The sequence below is a fragment of the Heterodontus francisci genome, unplaced genomic scaffold (genome assembly GCF_036365525.1).
Source record: "Heterodontus francisci isolate sHetFra1 unplaced genomic scaffold, sHetFra1.hap1 HAP1_SCAFFOLD_537, whole genome shotgun sequence".
Taxonomy (NCBI): domain Eukaryota; kingdom Metazoa; phylum Chordata; class Chondrichthyes; order Heterodontiformes; family Heterodontidae; genus Heterodontus; species Heterodontus francisci.
The window spans coordinates 507,342-523,873 of NW_027140574.1; the positions used below are offsets into that span (position 1 = coordinate 507,342).

General features: G+C 46.6%; 1 protein-coding gene across 1 annotated transcript; it reads left to right on the forward strand.

The window, feature by feature from the left end:
- Positions 1-1,914: 1,914 nt before the first annotated feature.
- LOC137360194 (probable G-protein coupled receptor 139) lies at positions 1,915-15,614 on the forward strand. The gene is made up of 2 exons (XM_068025735.1): positions 1,915-2,154; positions 14,683-15,614. Exons 1-2 carry the CDS (start codon positions 1,932-1,934, stop codon positions 15,612-15,614), a joined length of 1,155 nt encoding a protein of 384 aa, XP_067881836.1. The 5' UTR covers positions 1,915-1,931.
- Positions 15,615-16,532: the final 918 nt, after the last annotated feature.

Below are 16,532 nucleotides of genomic sequence, written 5' to 3' on the forward strand. Positions count from 1 at the left end.
TAAGGATTTATTTGAAGGGTGTAAGGAATCAAGTGCTGGGGCGCTTTAAATATAGCCCCAACACATTCTTTACAGCTGTCAAAAGGTTCTTCACTGCGCTGGATGTCCCGCCTCTCCTCAGTAATATGGGGTAGGGGAGTGGTGCTCAGCAGCGCGTCACAGTGATGGTCATGGTCATGATGGTCATGAGCCCCCGCATGTAATATTGCGAGGGCTCGGCCGGTGGTGCTTAGTGCTGCAAGGCCACAGATTTCGAAGCGTGTCTCTGTAATGTGCGGCATGCTAATAAAATCCAATGTTGTTAGTGGGCAAGCATATGTCACATGGAATATAAGGTGGAAAAAAATGAGGTTATGCAGTTTGATAGGAGGAAATGATGTGCAGTGTATTTGTTAAATGGTAAGTGGGTCAAAATGTAGAAGGACAAAGGCACTTGTGTGTCTTTGTCAATAAGTCATTGAAAGCTAACATGCAGGTGCGGCAAGCAATTAGGAAGACTAATGGTATTTTATCCTTTATTACAAGAGGATTTGTGTATAGGAGTAGTGAAAGCTTGGTTCAGCTGAATAGAACCTTGTTCAGAAAGCACCTGGAGTACAGTGTGTAGTTTTGGCCCCCTTACCCTCGGAAGGATGTTATTGCCATAGAGGGAGTGCAACGAAGCTTCACAAAACTTGTTGCTGGGATGGCAGGATTGTCCTATGAAGAGAGGTTAGTAAACTGGGCCTGTTCTCTAGAGTTTCGAAGAATAAGAGAAGATCTAATTGAAACCTACAAAATACTTAAAGGGATAGACAGGGTAGATAAAACTAAGATGTTTCCCCTGGTTAAGGAGTCTAAGAGGGAAGCCCCTTCGGAGCTGGATGAAAAGACGTTTTTTTTTCCTCAGACGCTTGTGAATCTTTGGAATTTTCTGCCTCAGAGGTCTGTGGAAGCTCAGTCGTTTACTATGTTTAAAGCAGAGATTGACAAATTTCTAAATACCATTGACATAAAGGGATATGAGGATAATGTGGAAATAAAACATTGAAGTGGCTGATCAGCCATGATTGTATTGAATGGTAGAGCAGACTAGATGGGCTGAATGGCCTACTCCTACTCCTATTTTCCTATGTACCCTGGGAAACTGCACTGTATACTCCACCCTCCAGCACCAATCTGTAAAATAACTGTTCTTCATTTCTCTCTATTTTCCGTCCCTGATTCTGCGTTATATCCACACTGTCATTGTCCCATTCAACCGTGAATTTCATTTTTCAGAACAAGTCTATGAAATGCCATTTAATCATAGGCCTTTTTGAAAATCCATAGACATAACACGAACCAGACTACCCTCATAAACACTAGCTGCTGCATCATCAAAGAACTCTATCAAGTTTATCAGACATGCTTTGCCATTAACCCTGTTCTATTACCACACGTTCTTCAAAATATGATATATTTCTGCAGGTTTATAGTGTCTAGAAATTTCCAGCCACTGATGTTAGAGTGACACTATAGGGTTAATCCAATCTCTCCTTTTATAAAGAGTGTGTAATATTTACAACCTCTGTCACCAATTCCATATCCAAGGAGTATTGAAAAGCCTGGCCAGTGCATCTGCTGTTTCCACCATTCCTTCCTTCAGCATCCCTCATACATGTCATCAAAACCGGGTAAATGTTCCACTTCGTTGAAATACAAAAAAAAATGTTCACTTGAAAATAGTAAACCAAACCTGTTTGTTTAGCGACCATGATTAATGTCAGTCTCCATGGACCCTAATTGTATCACTGGAGGGTTCTTCTCTTCTATTAATAAGAAAGTCCTTTCAGTCTGTTATCCCATCGTGTCCGTGGGAACATCAACCCGGTACTAACAGGGATTAGCAGCTCCAGTGAGAGAGAGAGGCCAGATCAGAATCTGAGAACAATAGATTTGAATGTTACACAATGGATCAGAATCTGAAAACGAGACATTGGAATGCTAAAACAATGGGCCAGAATCTGAGAACAATCGATTGGAATGTTACAACAATGGACATGAGTTTATCCCATTGGTTTGACTATTTAACTGCAGATTATTATTGGGTAAAATTCGATGACCGGATCTTTTATGCACTGAAGATGATTCAGGCGATTTACTATCCTCTCCTCGCAATTGTTGGTGTACCCGGTAAGTCTCTTCATCCAACTATTAGATCTATAAACTACATTTAACTGAATTAGTATTCTTTCATTTAAGTCATGGGAAGACTGAAGCTACTACCTTCACTCTCTGTCACAAACACCATACTTTATCCATAATCAGCATTTTTCTCAGTGGGGTTCAACCAGTCCCTTTACAAATTCTGGTATCGAGTCAACGCTGAGCAGAGTTCATCCTCATATTGTCTCCATCACTCATCCTTCGTACTAGGAGCTCTGTAATACCACCCGTCACCACCTCTGCCTCAGCAGATCTGCTGCATAAACCTCATCCATGCCTTTGCTAAATCTACACGTGATCATTCCAATTCTATCCTGGTCACCCTCCCAGTTACAACCCTCATAGACCACAGCCCATCCAGAACTCTGCTGCCCGCATCCCAATTCACAACAAATCCCGATCACTCATCACCCCTCTGCTCACTGAACTACATCGGTTCCCAGTCTGGCAGAACCCCAATTTTAATATTCCAATTCTTGTGTTTGAATCTCTCCATGGTCTCACCCTTCCAATTACTCCCATTTTTTAAACACATTCATGGGATATGGAGTTCCCTGGCTAAGCCAGCATTTATTGCACATCCCTAATTACCATTGAAAAGGTGGTGGTGAGCTGCCTTCTTGAACTGTTGCAGTCGATGTGGGATAGGTACACGCACAGTGCTGTTAGGAATTAATTTCCAGGGTTTTGACCCAGCGACAGTGCAGGAATGACGATATAGTTCCAATTCAGGATGGTGTGTGACTTGGATGGGTGCTTGCAGGTAGTGGAGTTCCCATGTATTTGCTGCCCTTGTCCTTCTCTTTGGTAGTGGTCGCGGATTTTGAAAGTGCTGTCTCAGGAGCCTTGGTGCATTGCTACTGTGCATCTTGTAGATGGTACACACTGCTGCCACTGTGCGTCGGTGGTGGAGGGAGTGAATGTTTGTGGATGGAGTGCCAATCAAGTGGGATGGATGATTTGTCCTGGATGGTGTCGAGCTTCTTGAGTGTTGTTGGAGCTGCACCCATCCAGGCAAGTGAAGAGTATTCCCTCACACGCCTGACTTGTGCCTTGGAGATGGTGGGCAGCCTTTGGGGAGTCAGGAAGTGAGTTACTCGCCGTAGGATTCCAAGCCTCTGACGTGCTCTTGTAGCCACGGTATTTATATGGCAATTCCAGTTCAGTTTCTAGTCAACGGTAACCCCGAGGATGTTGACAGTGGGGGATTCAGCGATGGTAATGCCATTGAATGTCAAGGGGAGATGGTTCGTTTCTCTCATGTTGGAGATGGTCATTGCTTGGCACTTGTTTGGCGCGCAAGTTACTTGCCACGTATCAGCCTATGCCTGGACATTGGCCAGGTCTCCTTGCATTTCTACACGGACTGCTTCAGTATCTGAGGAGTCGTGAATGTGCTGAATATAGTGCAATCATCAGCGAACATCCGCACTTTTGACCTTTTGATTGAAGGAAGGTCATTGATGAAGCAGCTGCAGATGGTTGAGCCTAGGACACTACCTTAAGGGACTCCTGCAGTGATGTCCTGGAGCTCAGATGACTGATCTTAAACAACCAAATTATCTTCCTTTGCGTCAGGCATGACTCCAGCCAGCGGAGAGATTTACTCCTGATTTCCATTGACTTCAGTTTTGTGCAGGCTCCTTGATGCCATATTCGTTCAAATGCTGCCTTGATGTCCCCTGTCCATCCCCATATTCCTGGAAATCTTTTGTTTTCAAGGCTTTTTCCAATTCCCTCTCTGTCGTCCGTGGCAGTGGTTTTTGATCTACAGCGCCACTGGTGCCAGCAATAAAGAAGGTGGATCCATAAAATGATGTGAGCCACACTGCCATCCACTTCTGGGGGACCAGAGCAATACCGCATACTGCCAATGCTCCAGCCTGAACGTACCATACATATGCTGTTAAGGGGTTTGATAGCATAGCGGTAATATGATTGGTCTAGTAATCCAGAGGCCAGGGCTAATTCTCTGGGGTCAGGAGTTCACATCCCACCATGACAGCGTGTGGAATGTAATTAATTCAATTAATTGATAAAAATTATTGATAGTTAAAATCCTGTCTCAGTAATCGTGCCATGGAACTATCATCAATTTTCGTTAAAACCCAGGCGGTTAGCTAATGTCGTTTAGGAGAAGAAATCTGTCATCCTTACCTTGCCTGGCCTACATGTAACTGTTGAACCACAGAAATGTGGTTGACTCTTAATTGCCCTCTGGAATGGCTTAGCAAGCCACTCAGTTGTCAAGGACTATCAGGGATTAACAACAAATTCTGGCTCAGCCAGTGACGCCCACATCGCATAAAAGAATAAAAAAAGGTGCATGGAGGCGTCTCAATGTGATGTCAGTGTACCATTCCAACAGCTTTGATGCACGTCTTTGAATCCTGGTCTGTGCATGTCCACTGACCGCCGCGTTACTCACTCTCAACTGAACCTACATTCAGCAGCACGAGGAACCCCATCCAGAGTTATTTAAAAGGAACAGGCATCCAACTAACAGGTGAGGAGCTTTTGACTTGCGTCTGCTATTGCAAAGTTGGTGGACGTGCTGTGGATGGTTTTCTGTAGGTTGTGTTGTGAGCTTTAAACGTTCAGGGAGGCCATAGGATTCGGCGATTCAAATCTGTTCTCGATATGGGGACTTTAGTTGCAATGTCTCTGGGTCTGTAACATGACCAACAAATGGAGCAGAGGCTGCAGAGAGGGGAAGCTCTGTAAAGAGGGAGGACGAGGGGGCTCTGCCCTCCCCACCCTGTGTTTTCCAAGAGCAATTTTCCTTCCTGCACCTAACCCAGGAACAGTGTGTGAGGTGACTCTGATTCAATAAGGATGTGGTCACAGAGCTGTGATCTTTCTGGAAAGGAGCGGGTGACATGTTCGTCATCTTCCAGTATGGTGTCCATCGATCTATCCGCTTGGTGACAGAGCCCATCTCTGCTGGGTTCGGAGAATATATTTTTTTCCCTCAGCAGGGAGAAGTGGAATAAGAGATCCCGTGGTTTTGTCATGATAGTGGGATTCGCGGTGTTGTACGTGACTCCAAGGGGTCCCCATGACAAGGGAGAGAGGTACAGAGCGAACTCTCACTCCATTGATCAACAAGGGAGTCAAGGGTTATTGGGGACAAGCAGGAAAATGGAGTTCAAGCCACAATAAGATGAGCCATGATTGTATTAAAGATTGGAGCAGGCTTGAGGGGCCAACTGCCCTACTCTGCCTCTATGTTTATGTTCTTATTAATGTGCACTTAGTGTGTGACCGACCCAGTTGGTGAAGCTCCACTATCTGGCAGCAGCCACGGTACCTTTATTGTGAAACAGGCAGCCAGTCCCATAATCTTCAGATCTCCATAGAGAACCAGAATGTGGCTTCTTGGAGGAGAAGGCTTCCCCCCTCTATACACGGCTCATGACCTCTGATCTCCATGAACTCACCTCCACCAACACCTCAACTACTAACCAGCTAACTGTAGAATGTAAGCAATGTAGCCGCGAGAAAGATCCTGGAATAGACCATCGGCCTCATGAAACAATGCTTCCGATGTCTGAACCGCTCGGGGGGAGCCCTCCAATACACACTGGAGGAGGTGTCCAAGTTCATGTTGTTCTGCAGAACCCTTCTTATCATCACCATCATTGGGACAAAGGCATTGCGACCATTGTGTTAAAATGATGTCATTCAGCCTTGCATTATTCCCTTGTGCCCTAACAAGTCGACATTTGCTCTGTCTTCCAGACTGATATCATTTCTCTTCTATATTTGGCTGTGTTTGACCGCAAACTGTACCTCCACTCTATATCCCATCCCCCTGCCCCGCCACCCAACAGCGCTAGCAAACCTCCCTGCAGGGATTTTGGTCCCGTACAGGTTCAGGTGGAACCCGTCCGATTTGTACAGGTCCCACTTCCGCCAGAAACAGACGCAGTGTTCGAGGAATCTAAAGCTTTCCCTCCTACACCATCTCCTCAGCCAAGCATCCATCTGCTCTACTCTCCTATTCCTATACTTACTGGCATGTGACACCGGGAGTATTCCAGAGATTGCAACCTTTGAGGTCGTGCTTTTTAATCTGCTACCTAGCTCCCGAAATTCTTGTTGAAGGATCACCTCTCTCTGTCTGCTTATGTCATTGGTACCAATGTGTACCACGGCCTCTGTCTGTTCACCCTTCGTCTTCAGAATGATCTGCAGCCGCTTCGTGACATCCTTGACCCCAGCACCAGGTCGGCAACATATCATCCGGTAGTCACACTTGCAGCCACAGAAACGCCTGTGTGTACCCCTTACGATAGAATCTCCTATATAGCTCTTCCACTCTTTTTATCCCCTGCTGTGCAGCTAAGACACCCGTGGTGTCACAGACTTGGCCCTTGCCGCATTCTCCTGAGAAGTTATCTCCCCCAAACATATTCAAAGAAGAATATCTGTTCGGGAGGGTGATGGACCCAAGGGAGTCCTGCTTGACCTGCCTAGTGCTTCTACTCTGCCTGGCCGTCACACATTCCCTTTCTGCCTTGAACGTTTTAGCCAGACTCCTCCATGCTTTTTGACAGTGACAATCGACTGTGTGACAGTCCTGCCACTGCACAAAGCATCTCAAGATACATCCTTATGAACATTTCCTGTAAGCTGCCCCATCAAATTTCTTATTAGAGTCCTGTGTAACATACAAATTTGTTATCTCACTCCCTGAGGTACAGGCAGTGCAAGTATTTGATCTGGTTCTGCGAGTGTCAGACCAAGTGACCGTGTCTCATCATCAGTTTTTCACAGCTGTTCTCTCTCTGGCTGCTGGAGGCCCAGTGACTGGGAAGCCAGAGTTTTGGCTAACTTTGGAAAGTATAAAATCATAAGGAAACGGCTGGTTCGAGGGATGAATGGGATGGAAAGCAGGTGATCCATGGTCTCACCATATGCAGCTTGCACAACATCCCAGATAGCAGGATGTGGGGAGGTGGGAGTTTTGGGACATAAAACACGAATATCGTATCATCCTGAATGCTCTCAGTGATTACAGCTGCTATGCGCTCTGCCACAGCCGGCCCCATAACGTGGAAAATCATCGCCTCCCTCATGCTCAGTGGATGAAGTTAATGCCTGGCACCCGCCAGTTCACTGTTGCTCCCTGTGATTATGGGCCACCTTGTTCTGCAAAAGAGAGGGCAGAATGTCAGTGATTGTGTTGCACTGAGTTTACATGCTGTGCCTGCTTTAGCTGAATAGCTGGAGGTATGTGGAGGCACTGAGAGGTGGGTGAGAGGCTGGCATCAGTGGAAGCTGTCTGAGGGTGTTGTGGCGTATATGAATGTTAGGAGTGAGTCTTGAGTGTGAGGGACTGATGATGGGTGAGTGATGGGTGTGTGGTATATTGAGCAGTGTGAGACATTGGTAGTATTGTGGTAGGAGATGCCATGTGGAGATGACTTCACTGACATTGGCCACCCGTGTAAACTCATTAAACTTCTGGCACTGTTGCCGGGTCCTCGGGGCCAGATCTCTTGCATTGACCTCCCTCGCCACCTGATCCCATTCCCTTCGGAGGCGTTCCTTGAGGGTCTACGCCCCAGCCCAGAAACATGGCCTCTTTCCTCCATGATTAAGGCTTCAAGTGCCTCATCCATGAACCGCACAGCTCTGTCTTTGCCCAAGTATTCCATTTACCTTGTCTACATTTGCATCATTCACAGTCAGCAGCAGCAGCCTCCTGTGTCTCAGTGTCGCTTCACTATAAGAGGGACTGACTGCATTTAAGAGCTGGATCCTGGTTGAAACAAGAGCCAGTTTCACACACAGTTAGCCCCCCCCCCCTCCCTTAAGCGTTCAGACAGAATGCAGCGCGTGTCATCCTGGGTGGCACGTAAAATTCATGGAAATGAGGAGGCAGCAGGAAGTTTGTGTGTCACCTGCCTCAACAGTAACCGGCACAGGCAGATCACAAATTGCAATCCCGACGTTCAAAAAACAGCACACATCTCTCTCTCCCCCTCCACGCTCAATCTCTTGCTTATAGAATCAGAGATTAATGAAGCGTTGAGGGAGGCTATTCAGCCCATTATGTAAATGCTGTATCTTAAGAGTTGGAAGCTCGCTGAATCGTGGGACAGCCTTGCACGCTGTTCAGCCCTGCTAAGAGCGCAGGCAGACATGAGACAGCAGCATAAGTATGTTTGCTGCTTGCCTCAGCAGTAGAGGCGTGGACAGATCACGAATCAAAATCCCTGTGCCTGAAAACGTTTGCAAACTTCTGTTTCTCTCTGTTTCGAGTTCCCTTCCTCTCTTTCACCTATTTCCCTTCCTCTCTATTGCACATAGAATCGGAGAAGGATGCATCACAGAAGGAGACTATTTAGCCTATTGTGTCATCGAGTCACAGAATGTCAGTGCTGCCTCTTGGAAAGAGCTATCGAATTAGTTCCAATACCCTCCTCTTTGCCTAGACTCCGACATTTTGCCTGTTTATATAATTATTAGAATCGCTTTTGAAAGATATTATTGAATCTGCTTCCACCATGTTTTCAGGCAATGAATTCCAGATCCCAACAACTCGCAACTTTCTCCTCACTACCCCTTTGGTTCTTTGCCAAACACCTTCAATCGGTGTCTTCTTAATGTGGCACTTTCTGACACTGCGTGCAGTTTTGCTTTAATTACCTTATCAAGGGGGCGGCACAGTGGCACAGTGGTTAGCACTGCAGTCTCACAGCTCCAGGGACCCAGGATCTATTCCGGATACTGCCTGTGTGGAGTTTGCAATTTCTCCCTGTGTCTGCGTGGGTTTTCTCCGGGTGCTCCGGTTTCCTCCCACAAGCCAAAAGACTTGCAGATTGACAGATAAATTGGCAATTATAAATTGTCACTAGTATAAGTAGGTGGTAGGGAAATATAGGGACAGGTGGGAATGTTTGGTAGGAATATAGGATTAGTATAAATGGGTGGTTGATGTTCGGCACAGTCTCGCTGGGCCGAAGGGCCTGTTTCAGTGCTGTATCTCTAAAACCCTTCACGATTTTAACCTTCCATCTTAAATCTCCCACGAACATGCACTGCTCTAAAGAAAACAATCTCATCTTTTCCAATCTCTCCACGTAACTGAAGCCCTGGATTGTGTCCTGTTTGACCCGAGATAAGCTTTCGACCACATATACACACCTTCACTGAAATGGCTTATTCCCCCTCTACAACATCGCTCGACTCTGCCCAAGTCTCAGCTCCTCTGCTCAAATCCCTCATTCATGACTGTGTTACCTCCAGACTTGACTATTCCAATGGCCTACTGCTGGTCTCCCACATTCTACTGTCTGTGAACATCAGTTCATCAAAAACTCTGCTGCTGACGTTTTAAGTAACTCACAGCTACTCCCCTTCACCTATCAGTGCTGTGCTCACTCACCTACAATGATTATAGAGTAACAAATGCCTTGATTTCAAAATTTCTGTTCTTGATTCCAAATTCCTTAATGGTATCAGCATACCCTGGGCTGGATTTTGTGGGCATTCCTGAGTCGATATCGGAGGAGGGGGCCAGAGAATTGTGACGGGTGGCGGGACCGGAGGGCCCGTCAGCACTTCATTGACGTCCTTCCTCCCCAGAGTCCAGTTGAAGCCTTTAAGTACCCTATTAAGAACCACTTAAGGTCTCCTTTCCACCGCCGCTGGGATCTAACCAGTGGTCATCGCTGCCAGTAACAGTGCTGCTACTGTTGAGCCGCTGGCCCTGTGCTGGGGCGGCTTCTGTTGGAGGCAGGCCCTCATCTTTAAAGAGACTGGCGTGGACATTTTTACAAGGAAACGCCGGATCACTCGGCTTTGGGGGCGGGGTGGGTGTGGCACTAAAAGGCTGAGGCGTGGTTCATCCTGGCGCTGTGAGCCCCGCCTCTTACAGAGCTCCAGCTCCTTAACTCTGTAATCTACCCCCGGCCCAAACACAGCAAGCTCATCTCATACTATCCTCTTGTGCATCTCTGAATTTATAATCTTCACCATTGGTGGCGGTATCTTCAGTTGCCTGGGCCATAAGCTCTGTGATACTCTTTCCACAACTGTCTGCCTTTGAAGACAATGCTTAAAACCTAACCCTTTTACCCATCTTACCTAAAATATTCTTATGTGAGTCGATCTCTTATTTTCGTATGTAATGTGCCTTGGGAGGTTGTAATACATTAAAGGCGCTTTGGAAATGTTATTGTTTCTGGGACGTGCCATTTCAGACAGCCAGTACGGACACGATTGGCTGAATTCCATCCTTATGTGAGGTAAGAATTCTGTGATTCTGCCCATTCCACCACCCCTGTCGATGCCCTGTTGAATTATATAACGATCTTCACTGCACTTACACGCTTCATGACTTCTGCACATTTTGAAAATTATGCCTGAAGCCCGCAGTCTACCTATTCAATGTATTTCAGAAACAGCAGTGTTCCTGGTGCTGAACCATGGAGATCAGTACTGTATACTTCCCTCCAGTTCAGAAAACAGCCATTCACCACAATGTTGATAAAATACCTCATAAAATGTGTTAATGTCCACATCAGTATATAGTGGGGTGCTGATGTATTATAAAGCTATTAGACATGAAATTGTTACTCTTATTTTATTAACTGCTCAATCCACCGCTCTTTCCATCTGAAATCCCTGTTTTTTGATTACATTTCGAAATCCAACCATGAATATTTAATTTATACCCTGTGTGGAATTTAATGGGCCCACAGGAGATTGGATAAGCGTGGAGGGGCCCATAGAATGGTGAATAAGCCAACCTTGCTGTCGAGACGCTAATTAAAGCTCTTAAGTGTAATTACACGAACTGTTGATGGGAGCCCTGCTACTTGTTCAGGCCGCCCAGTAAAGCAACACAGCCTCCCAATCGGATCTGGGGAGGCTTCCTCCGTGGGTAGTCCATGACACATGGACTGACACCCGGCAGCAAAGACCGCTTCTATGCTAAACACTCCCTCACTCAACAAGCACACTGACCTACCTTCCAGGGCTACTGGACTTGAACCGGCGACTCTGCCACAGTCCCCCGGGCCCTGGGACTCCAAGGCTGCTCCTGGTTCCAGGCCTGGTATAGTACCAACAGTGGCCTCCTGTTCTTGACTGACCGAAGCTACCCCATATCACTTACTTGGGGACCTGGTCTGCAACGATGGCTCTGATCCCAGACATTGTATAATACTGGCAGTGGTCCCGCTTCTTGATTGGCTATGGTTACCCAACCACTCATACCTGCAGTCCAGATCTTCAGCGAAGGGCCTGGTCCCAGGCCTGATATTGTACTGGCAGTGACCCGCGCTTCCTTACAGTCCCAGGCGACCCTGCCACACATATCAGGATTATGGGTCTCCAGCAGTGGTCCTGGTCCAAGATCAGCTGCAGCACCGGCTGTGACACCTAGTCCCCGACTGTTCATGGCCAGCCCACCAGACATACCCGGAGTGCGAACTCCAGTGAAGTCCTGGTCCCAGACCTGGTGTAGTCCTGGAAGTTCCACTGTTCCCGGTGGAATTGCAGATACTATTGAGCTGTTGGCACAAAAACAAGAAATGCTGGGAATACTCAGCAGGTCTGGCAGAATCTGTGAAGAGACAAGCAGAGTTAACGATTCAGCTCAGTGACCCTTCTTCAGAACTGGCAAATATTGCAAGATTTTAAGCAAGTAAAGCGGAGGTGGGGCATGAGATTAGAAAGGAGAAGATGTAGATAGGACAAGGTCACAGAGAATAACCAACCAGAAGGTCATGGAGAAAAAGCAAACAACATGTTAATGGTGTGTTGAAAGACAATGCATTAGTACAAATTGGGTGTTAACCGATTGAAAACTGAACAGCTGCAAGTACAAACATGAAAAAAATGAGGAAGAAAACTGAACAAACGAAGATGAAATATAATTAAATAAACACAAAAAAATAAAAAAAAGCTAAAAATAAAAGTAAAATGGGGGCCCGTCATGCTCTGAAATTATTGAACTCAATGTTCAGTCCAGCAGGCTGTACTGTGCCTAATGGATAAATGAGATGTTGTTCCTCGAGCTTGCATTGATGTTCACTGCAGTACGGCAGCAATCCCAGGACAGAGATGTGAGCATGAGAGCAGGGGGGACTGTTGAAATGGCAAGCAACCAGGAGCTCGGGGTCATGCTTTCGGACTGAGCAGAGGTGTTCTGCAAAGCGGCCACTCAGCCTGCGTTTTGTCTCCCCAAAGTGGAGGAGACCACATTGTGACCAGCGAATACTGCATACCACATTGAAAGAAGTGCATTTATATCGCTGCTTCACCTGAAAGGATTGTTTGGCACCTGGGATAGTGAGGAGAGAAGAGATAAATGGGCAGGTATTACACCTCCTGCGATTGCAGGGGAAGGTGCTGTGGGAAGGGGATCGAGGTGCTGGGGGGAATGGAGGAGTGGACCAGGGTGTCACGGAGGAAACTATCCCTTTGGAATGCTGACAGAGGAAGGGAGGGAAGATGCATTTGGTAGTGGCATCACGCTGGAGGTGGCAGAAATGGTGGAGGATGATCCTTTGGACACGGAGACTTAAGGGATGGAAAGTGAGGACAAGGGGAACCCTGTCGCGGTTCTGGGAGGGAGGAGAAGTGGTGAGGGTAGTGGTGCGGGAAATGGGCCGGGCACGTTTGGGGACCCTGTCAACCACAGGGGGGGGGGGGGGGTAGCGGAATTCCTCGGTTGAGGAAAAAGGAAGACATATCAGAAGCGCCATCATGGCAGGTACGCATCATCAGAGCAGATGCGTCGGAGAAGGAGAAACTGAGAGAATGGAATGGACTGCTTACAGGAGGCAGGGTGTGACGAAATGTCGTCGAGATAGCTTTGGGAGTATGTGGGCTGATAATAGCTATTAGTAGACAGCCTATCCCCAGAGATACAGCTAGAGAAGTCGAGGAAGGGAGACAAGTGTCAGAGATGGACCATGTAAAGGTGCGAGAGAGGTGGAAATTGGAAGCAAAGTTGATAAGGTTTTCCAGTTTAGGGAGGGAGTAGGAAACAGCACCAGTGCAGTCATCAATATACCAGAACATCAGTTGGAGGAGGGGGCCTGAGTCGGACTGGAACAAGGAATGTTCAACATACCCCACAAAAATAAAGGCATAACTAGCTCCCATGTGGGTACCCATTGTAACACCTTTTGCTGGAAGGAAGTGAGTGGAGTTGAAGGAGAAGTTGTTCAATGTGAGAACAAATTCAGCTACGCAGTGGAGGGTGGTGGTGGATGGGAACTGTTGGGCCTTTGTTGGGAGAGCCCTCAAACAATCCACCTACTTCCATGACTCTTCTGACTCCCTAGTCATTTTGACAATTTCCAGTTTCCTGGCTCCAACCGCCTCCTCTTCACTATGGATATCAAATCTCTTCACACATCCATTTCCCACCAGGAGGGCTCATTATTTGTTAAGAATTCGTTTTTTTTGAATAAATATTTACTTTTTGTTGATTAAACAAACCTGTGCTTTATTCTGGGGGACAAGGAGTGGAGGAAATTGGATGTTGTTCTGTGGTTGGGAAGATTTATTGATATCCTATGACCACTGGAGAAGCTGGACTGAAGTTACAGTCCACTCCTCCTGCCATGGTCATAACAAGGTTCAGCATGTTTGGCAGGCAGAATACCTATCCATAAAGGGCCTGGGACCAGAGAGCCAGACAGTTTATTGCCTGAGCACCACTGAATTGCGCTGGGTGGGGGCTCAATTTCTGAGTGGTTCCCCTCAACTTTTCAGCCCACCGTCCAGAACTCCACTGGCTCCATTAAATTCAGCTCCATGTCCCCATCAGAAATCCCTATCACTGGTACAATAATTAGATCCATCACTAAATGCATGAACAACTGTACAAATGCCACCCGAAACTCCTTCAGTCTGCTGTTTTTATTCGCAAACTGATGTATAAATGCCCTAGTAATTTCCAATGGTGCTGTTACCATAGTGGCGATTGGGATTATTTGTTTCATTAATTTCTCAGTGGACTCATTCCCCATTATTGCTTTGAAATAATAGAATTCTGTGCAGCCTGTCACAGGTGAGGGAATCTCTCTGCAGTCCAACATTTAACTTTCTATACAAGAGGAACAGGGAGCAGATGCTGCACATCTGACATAAAAACAGGAAATGCTGGAAATATTCTGCAGGTCTGGCAGCACCTGTGGAGAAAGAAACGGAGTTCATGTTTCAGGTCGGTAATCCTTCATCAGAACTGGGAGTGATTAGAGATGGAACAGTTTATAAACTACGCAAAGTACGGTGGGGGGGGGGAGGGATTATGGTCAACGTTGATTTTAACAATTTCAATTTCATCCTTTTGTCATTTAATCTCTCCTGCCTTTCACTGTATCACAGACCTTCCCATATGTTCTTTCAGGTCCAGTCACTTAAATGCATCACTGGATACAGGAACAAATTTATAATTCTCAATCAAACTGGTAACTTTGCTCCCACCATGATGCATAATTTCATGTTTATTTTCCTTCCTCACAGTTAACTTGCTGACGATTCGGATCCTTTCTCGGGGAAAGTGTGGTCTCTCCAAGTGTGTTACTTACTACCTGGTGGCCATGTCAACAGCGGATCTACTGGTCATTATCCTCGACCTGATATTGAGGCACATTCCCATTGTTTATCGGGAAAAGTTTCAATTCCTGGACTCCGTTCCCTTGTGTAACATCCACGCCATCCTGCTTTACACAGCCACAGATTGGTCTGTCTGGTTCACCGTCACTTTTACCTTTGATCGATTTGTGGCCATTTGTTGCCAGAAGCTGAAAAGTAAATATTGCAGCGAGAAAACGGCGGCTTTGGTTCTGGGAACAGCGACTGTGTTGAGCTGTTTAAATAACATCATCTGGTTTTTTATGTTAACAGGTCGGTATTGGCTGAAAAACGCCCCCGGGTTTTGTGATGTATCAGCAGGTGTTCTGCTCTCTCCGGTCTGGGCAGCAATCGAGTTCTTTCATTACATTGTAACCCCATGTGTCCCACTTGTGCTGATTTTATTGCTCAATGCCCTCACTGTCCGATACATTTTAGTGAGCAGCAGAGGACGCCGGAGGCTCCGAGCTCACAGCCGTGGGGAGAGTCACAGAGACCCAGAGATGGAGAGCCGAAGGAAATCCATTATTTTACTGTTAGTTATCTCGGGGAATTTCATCCTGTTATGGGCAGTGTTAATCGTATATGCAACATGGCGGCGGATGTGGAATTTGGGGTATGAGCATGAGTTTGGGTCTGTTTATGTACCTGATTATCTGGTAGAATTGGGCTTCATGCTGCAGCTCCTGAGTTGCTGCACAAACACTGCGATTTATGCTGTGACCCAGACACAGTTCAGAGAGCAGTTCAAAAATTTGATGAAATATCCCTTTACTCCAATTGTTAAATTTGTTCAATGTTGTGAGCAACTGAATCATTGACTATTTCCAGAGCCTGCCACTCTGCTGACAAACTGGGTGCGGGGCCTGTCGCTATCATGCCGGAACAGGGCGGGTCGTTTCGCTGTGTTGACAGTGTGGTGACGGGGCCTGTAGCTCTGGCCACATAACGATGGCAGACCTGTCGCTGTTGCGACTGAGCAAGGGCGGAGCGAGGTCCTGTCGCCATGTTGTCAGAGCAGATTCAGAATCTGCAGCCGTTGGGACAGAGTGGAGGCTGGGCCTGTGGCTACAGTGAGAGTGCGTGGGAGTCATGTCGACATAATGAGAGAGCAGGTGTAGTGCCTGTCGCTTTAACCCTTTATAGTGGTTAATGAATGTGTTTCGGGCTGGAGGAAGGTTTGTTGTGGAGTTTCTCAGGGGTTGGTGTTGGAACCCTTGCTTTTCCTGATATATATCAATAACCTAGACCTTGGTGTGCAGGGCACAATTTCAAAGTTTTCAGATGATTATGAACCTTGAAAGCATTGTAAACTGTGAGGTGGATACCTCAGAACTTTACAAGGACATAGACAAGCTGGTTGAATGGGCAAACAGGTGGCAGCTGAAGTTCAATGCAGTCAAATGTGAAGTGATTCATTTTGGTAAGAAGAACATGGAGAAGCAATATAAAATAAAGTGTACAATTCTAAAGTGGGTACAGGACCAGGCGGACCTGAGTGTATACGTGCATAAGTTGTGCCAGGTGGCAGGCCAGGTTGAGAGAGCGATTAATAAAGCATACAGTATTGTTGGCTTTATTAATAGCGGCATAGAGTACAAGAGCAAGGAAGTTATGTTAAACCTGTTCGGCCTCAGCTGGAGTATTGCTGGGCGCCACACTTGAGAAAAGACGTGTGGGAATTGGAGAGAGTACAGGAAAACATCTGGAGAATGGTTTCAGGGCTGAGGAATTTCAGT